The sequence below is a fragment of the Nothobranchius furzeri genome, chromosome 12, assembly GCF_043380555.1.
Source record: "Nothobranchius furzeri strain GRZ-AD chromosome 12, NfurGRZ-RIMD1, whole genome shotgun sequence".
Taxonomy (NCBI): Eukaryota; Metazoa; Chordata; class Actinopteri; order Cyprinodontiformes; family Nothobranchiidae; genus Nothobranchius; species Nothobranchius furzeri.
In genome coordinates, this window is record NC_091752.1 from 70,317,876 (window position 1) to 70,325,099 (window position 7,224).

General features: G+C 48.0%; 1 protein-coding gene across 1 annotated transcript in view; it reads left to right on the forward strand.

The window, feature by feature from the left end:
- Positions 1-645: 645 nt before the first annotated feature.
- hook2 (hook microtubule-tethering protein 2) overlaps positions 646-7,224 on the forward strand; it is a 23,878-nt gene continuing 17,299 nt past the window's right edge. The window contains exons 1-8 of the mRNA XM_054750762.2: positions 646-844; positions 2,690-2,772; positions 3,996-4,068; positions 4,181-4,231; positions 4,312-4,444; positions 5,502-5,569; positions 5,851-5,916; positions 6,002-6,082. Of these exons, the coding sequence (XP_054606737.2) occupies positions 800-844; positions 2,690-2,772; positions 3,996-4,068; positions 4,181-4,231; positions 4,312-4,444; positions 5,502-5,569; positions 5,851-5,916; positions 6,002-6,082 (600 nt within the window). The 5' untranslated portion in view covers positions 646-799. The remainder of the gene's footprint in view (positions 845-2,689; positions 2,773-3,995; positions 4,069-4,180; positions 4,232-4,311; positions 4,445-5,501; positions 5,570-5,850; positions 5,917-6,001; positions 6,083-7,224) is intronic.

The following is a 7,224-nucleotide window of genomic DNA, read 5'->3' on the forward strand; positions in this document are numbered from 1 at the left end:
TTTTATATTTTTACATTTGTTTTGTTTTTGTGAAGCGCCTCGTGATTTTTATCTTGAGAGGCGCTATAGAAATGATACTTTCTTCTTCTTCTTCTGTATTGGAATGTTTACTGTGTGAAAGTCCTTGAGACAACTCTTGTACGGATTTGGCGCTTTACAAATAAACTTGAATTGAATTAAATTGAAAATGAAATCTTCGCTTAAACAATAGTTTGTTCTTTTCTGATGTTGACATTTTTTTCTGACCTGAAACATTTAAAGGTTACAAAATGTCAAAAGAAAAAGAACATCCATTAACAGTTAGGAGAGCAGTTCCTGGACTTTATAATAAAATAAGTTTTTGTTCCCCCTAGTTTTGATTGTGAATGTTGCATTACTGTCAAATACTCTAAAAACTTCTCGTCCTACTGTTTAGACTGACTAAACTGATTTTTAAATGTCGTATTTAAGCCGGAGCTTTTATAATTATCGTGTTATTTTTAACAAACGTCATGTCAGATTTTAAAATAAAGCATTTTAATTCCAAGAATTCACAACGTGAAAGAAAAGAGGAGTAATAATGATAAGTTTGTTTGTTTTTGTTACCCAGACACGTGACAATGTCCGTTGTCATGGAAACGCTCCACGTACGGAAGCTCGTGTGGATCATAAGGGGTGAAAAACGCGACAGGGGAGGAGCGGCAGCGAAGGGCCGATGTCTGACGTGGAAAGTGCCAGGGACGGAGTAACAACCCAACTTTAGGGCGAACTCTGTCGCTTCTCCGGCTGTAACTGCAGCGGGCCTCCCCCGGACAAGAGCATGAGTCTGGACAAAGCAGAGCCGTGTGACTCACTCTTAACCTGGGTAAGCCTGACATCTAGCCACGGAGCCAACGGGTGACAGCAGGACTGGGCTGATTAACCAAACTGTCGTCTTTGATCCTACGCAGCCAAACATTTAGTTTTACGAGCAACCCACAAGCAGTTTGAGTCTGACAGCGTCTAGCTGTAGACACCGACTCAGGCTAAGACCAAACTAGCAGCTGGTGTTAGTTTAGCTAGTAGCTAACTCTGACACCAGTTAGGACCAAACTAGCAGCTAGCGTTAGTTTAGTTTACTGACCATGAAACATCACAGGAGGCTAGTTTGGTCTGAGTAGTCCCAACCGTGGTGTCAGAGTAAGCTACTAGCTAAACAAACGCTAGCTGCTAGTTTGGTCCTAACTGGTGTCAGAGTAAGCTACTAGCTAAACTAACACTAGCTGCTAGTTTGGTCTGAGTGGTCCTCCTAACTGGTGTCAGAGTAAGCTACTAGCTAAACTAACACTAGCTGCTAGTTTGGTCTGAGTGGTCCTCCTAACCGTAGTGTCAGAGTTAGCTACTAGCTAAACTAACACTAGCTGCTAGTTTGGTCTTAGTGGTCCTCCTAACTGGTGTCAGAGTAAGCTACTAGCTAAACTAACACTAGCCGCTAGTTTGGTCTGAGTGGTCCTCCTAACTGGTGTCAGAGTAAGCTACTAGCTAAACTAACACTAGCTGCTAGTTTGGTCTGAGTGGTCCTCCTAACCGTAGTGTCGGAGTTAGCTACTAGCTAAACTAACACTAGCTGCTAGTTTGGTCTGAGTGGTCCTCCTAACTGGTGTCAGAGTAAGCTACTAGCTAAACTAACACTAGCTGCTAGTTTGGTCTGAGTGGTCCTCCTAACTGGTGTCAGAGTTAGCTACTAGCTAAACTAACACTAGCTGCTAGTTTGGTCTGAGTGGTCCTCCTAACCGTAGTGTCAGAGTTAGCTACTAGCTAAACTAACACTAGCTGCTAGTTTGGTCTTAGTGGTCCTCCTAACTGGTGTCAGAGGAAGCTACTAGCTAAACTAACACTAGCTGCTAGTTTGGTCTTAGTGGTCCTCCTAACTGGTGTCAGAGTTAGCTACTAGCTAAACTAACACTAGCTGCTAGTTTGGTCTTAGTGGTCCTCCTAACTGATGTCAGAGTTAGCTACTAGCTAAACTAACACTAGCTGCTAGTTTGGTCTGAGTGGTCCTCCTAACTGGTGTCAGAGTAAGCTACTAGCTAAACTAACATTAGCTGCTAGTTTGGTCTGAGTGGTCCTAACCGTTGTCAGAGTTGGCTACTAGCTAAACTAGCACCTGCTGCTAGTTTGGGCTCCACACACAAACCTTAAGCCTCATGCTACTGAAGAAGCTAGCTGTATTTTTCAGCTCGGGGAAAATCCACCTGTTTGGCACCTGTCCCCAGTGGGAAGCTCTCAACACCAGGTGATATAATTAGCATCTTAAGCTTGTAATCCCCATCATATTTAGCGTATTTTATTTGCAGAGATTTACTAGCTTTTTGATAATCTGCCTCATACCGAAGATATAAGACCTGACAGAATAACAAGATACTAGAAATACACAAATCGCGTTTACCCCACTCTGAGGAAGTGTTGGTTTTTATAAATATCAGTGGATAACGTTTATCAACCCACAGTCATGTCTGTTTTCATCACTGCAGAATCACGTTTATGAATAGTTTTAACCTGAAGCCACCACGTCTTATTCCTGGTAGGATCAGTCACCTTTGATCTAGTCCAGGAGGGGAAAGGATTTCCTGAAACACTGACTGACATTTAAGCACCAGTAATACCAGAATGTGACGGTGTTCATGAAATACAACAAAAAATCCCTGATTTCCAATGTTTTTATTCTCAGTTACAGACTTTTCAGGTCCCATCATGCAGCAGCAAACGTGAGCTAACGAGTGGAGTGGCCATCGCACACGTCCTGAACAGACTGTAAGCAGATCTAGTTACTCATGTGCAAACGGTTTGTTAGAGTTAACATGTTACACTCTGGGATTTACGTATCTGTGGGATTTGCATTTTAAGTGCTTTTGGGTTGTGCAGCTCTATGCAAAGTTTGAACTGCTGGACATGTAAAAGCTGGAGTGGGGGGGCCTGTCTGAGAGGGGTCTGCCCAGTTGTGACCTCGGGGAAAGGTGTGTAGCTTGTGATGTGTGTCGTTGCTTTACTTCCAGGTGACGAATAACACTTCTGATTGATTTTTTTAGTTATTATTTTTGTGTTTGGTGGCTTTAATGGGGAGTTTAACTCCAGTGTTTCCACTACCGTTATATCACGGGGGTGCCTCACCTCCCAGTGAAGGTCAGGTAATTTTTTATTATAATTTCCGTTAATGTCAGATTATATCAGAGGTCCTCAAGGCTCACCTTCCCATCGGACAGGTCTAGAGACGGTTTTTTTACTTTCAAAAACATAGCTTGATATCGCTCAGGATTACATGACTGCATGTCATGGTTATCTACACACACACACACACACAGGTTTGCAAACTGCCACCCATTGATGGATCACATTGAACATACTTAGCCTCACCCATCTGAAAAACCTATAAGCTGGCTATTAAAGAAACCTCCGTGAGTGGAGAATATGGAGACACTCGCTGCCGATGCAGCCCGTGTCGACTTTAATGTCAAAAACATTCCAACAGATTCTATTTTTACTCTTGGACTTCCGTACTTCCCGGTGTTTTAAGAAAAGCGGATAGAGGGTTTGGGATAATGAAGGAGCCAGCTGTTCTCAGGCAGGTCAAACGGGAAGTTTCAGGTCGTTCTCCCATTCAGAAGGAAAGAAACGCCGAGTTACAAACGGACAGAGCTGTGTGAGACCTGGTGTCTTGTTTATTTAAAAATAAATGTTCTGGTTTTCAATAACTAAATAACTGAACTGGACTGATGTGCAGCAGGGCTCGAGCCCAGGTCCGGTGAGAGGAGCGAGCTTTGGGTACAGCTGGCCTAGCACATGTATGCGAATACTCGATGCAAAAATACCTCATAGCTTCCTAGACGGGTGTGCATGCTGTCTCCCAAAAGGTGTGACATTAATAGCCATTTGCTCCAGATTCTAGTTTTTAATGTTTTGCCTGTATAAAAACAAAGATGGCGGCCTTTTCCTGTGCATGTTGTTGCTCTACTGGTCTTCGATGTTCTCATTAACAGAGACCCCGCTTGGTTTAATGAGACATGGCTTGGCAGGATCAAGGAGGAGAGCGAGGACAACTGGCGCCTGAAGGTAATTTGTGAAACGGCGGGATGTGACGGAGTACTTTATGGTTACCTGGAACGACAATTGTGTCTTTCCCCTTTTTTCATTCTTCGAAACGCACGCGCGGTTCTTCTCTCAGGTCAGCAACCTGAAAAAGATCCTGAAAATCACGCTGGAGTACTACCACGATGTAAGGCTGTTTATGGACTTCCCTTCGTTATTACTGAGGACCGCTATCAGCTGATGCATGTCTGGCTTCACCGTACGCAGGTGCTCGGACACCAGGTGTCGGACGAGCATCTACCTGATGTCAGCCTCATCGGGGAGATGGGAGACGCCACTGAGCTCGGCAAGCTGATGCAGCTGGTGCTGGGCTGTGCCATCAGCTGTGAAAAGAAGGAAGGTGAGATGGTGGCTGCAATAGTGACACACACGCACATGCACGCACACACACACACACAGGCACGCACATGCACGCACACACACATATGCATGCACACACGCACGTGCACGCGCGCACGCACACACACATGCACACACACACACGCATATGTATGCACACACATATGCATGCACACACACACACGCATATGTATGCACACACACACACACACACACACACACACACACACACACATATGCATGCTCACACACATACATGCATGCATGCACACACACACGCATATGTATGCACACACACACACATATACATGCATGCACACACACGCATATGTATGCATGCATGCACACACACACACATACATGCATGCACACACACACACACACGCATATGTATGCACACACACATATACATGCATGCACACACACACACACACATACATGCATGCACACACACACACACACACGCATATGTATGCACACACACATATACATGCATGCACACACACACACACACATACATGCATGCACACACACACACACACGCATATGTATGCACACACACATATACATGCATGCACACACACACACACATATACATGCATGCACACACACGCATATGTATGCATGCATGCACACACACACACATACATGCATGCACACACACACACACACGCATATGTATGCACACACACATATACATGCTTGCACACACACACACACATACATGCATGCACGCACACACACGCATATGTATGCACACACACATATACATGCATGCACACACACGCATATGTATGCATGCACACACACACATGCACACACACGCATGCACTGCACATGCACACACATGCCCGCACGCACACACACACACTCACACACACAACAGACAGGGTTAATTAGGTATAACGTTGTTTAAATTACGTGGAGGACTGAAACATCAGTTTCGCGAACATCGGTGCTCCGATAATGGAATCTGATCTGTTTTCAGGTGAGACTATTTGTGTTAATCTGGACTTGGCTGCACATGAACTGTTTGTTGTTTTAATCCCCAAACGCAGAGCAAATCCAGCAGATTATGACTCTTGAGGAATCGGTCCAGCATGTTGTGATGACAGCCATTCAGGAGGTGAGCGAGCGTCCTCATTCGTCCTCTCGCCCTTTTTTATCTTTTTTCTTGCTTTGCGTCAGTCGAGCTCTTCGTCACGAGAACTCACAATCAAAAGACGTAAACGAAGCCCGGCGACGCCCCTCTGCTCTTTCAAGAATAGTTTAGTCTCTAGTTTGAGCCAACGCTGAAGGAGTTTATTAACGTGATATTAAAAATAAACAAGACAAATGCTTCAGTCCTTGATGTTTATCTCCTAGAGCTTTCTGTGTTTGTTCATCTTTTCTCTGCTTCTGTTTTAGATTTTAGCCAAAGAGCCCTCGTCTGAAGCAGGAAGCCTGGAGACATATGGAGACTTTCATTTTCAGGTTCCTGCTGGACGATGCTCTGTTTTACTTCTGAATGTTTATTTGCCTCCACTCCGATTGGGACCGCCTGTTTCTGTTCTCTCAGTCCAGGAAGTACTACTTTCTGAGTGAGGAAGCGGACGAGAGCGAGGACCCGAGCTGGCGCTGGAGAGATCTGGAACATCAGGTTGGTTAGCCTAAGCGTTAAAGAGCTAGTTCACACAGGGTCACTCTGAGTTTAACGTGCAGGCTGGACGAGGAAAACGTCTCCTACCCTATTTCCTGTTTTAGCAGCAGACAGGAAACGGTCAGGTCAGAAAACACGGTCAGATCGACGTCATGCCGAGATTTAGCATTTATGGACTCACCCATCTTGACTCACCCGTGGAGGATGTGGGCGTTTAACACCGACACTTTTCCTGCATGACCATCGGTCCAGTTCCTCCATGTTTGCCTCTCCCCCTTCCTTCCCTGTTGAAACCCACTTCTGTACACACCAATGTTACATCGGTATTCCCATCGGTTCTGTCGTTGATGAGTTTCCCAACTGCTCTTCACCACCTAAATGGAAAACATCGCCCTCGCTCATTACAAGCGCTCTGGCGGGGCACCCTGGCTCTGGCGGTGCGCCCCTTGGCGCTGCACGCTTTGTCGGTGCGCACTCTGGCGCTGGTGGTGCACCCTGGCCCTGGCGGTGCGCCCCTTGGCGCTGGTGGTGCGCCCTGGCGCTGGCGGTGCGCCCCTTGGCGCTGCACGCTTTGTCGATGCGCACTCTGGTGCTGGTGGTGCGCCCTGGCGCTGGCGGTGCGCCCTGGCCCTGGCACTGCACCCCTTGGCGCTGGTGGTGCGCCCTGGCGCTGGCGGTGCGCCCCTTGGCGCTGCACGCTTTGTCGGTGCACACTCTGGTGCTGGTGGTGCGCCCTGGCGCTGGCACTGCACCCCTTGGCGCTGGTGGTGCGCCCTGGCGCTGGCGGTGCGCCCCTTGGCGCTGCACGCTTTGTCGGTGCACACTCTGGTGCTGGTGGTGCGCCCTGGCGCTGCGCTCTCTGGCCCTGGCGCTGCACCCCTTGGCGCTGGCGGTGCGCCCTGGCCCTGGCACTGCACCCCTTGGCGCTGGCGGTGCGCCCTGGCCCTGACACTGCACCCCTTGGCGCTGGCGGTGCGCCCCTTGGCGCTGGTGGTGCGCCCTGGCCCTGGCACTGCACCCCTTGGCGCTGGTGGTGCGCCCTGGCACTGCACCCCTTGGCGCTGGCGGTGCGCCCCTTGGCGCTGGTGGTGCGCCCTGGCCCTGGCACTGCACCCCTTGGCGCTGGCGGTGCGCCCCTTGGC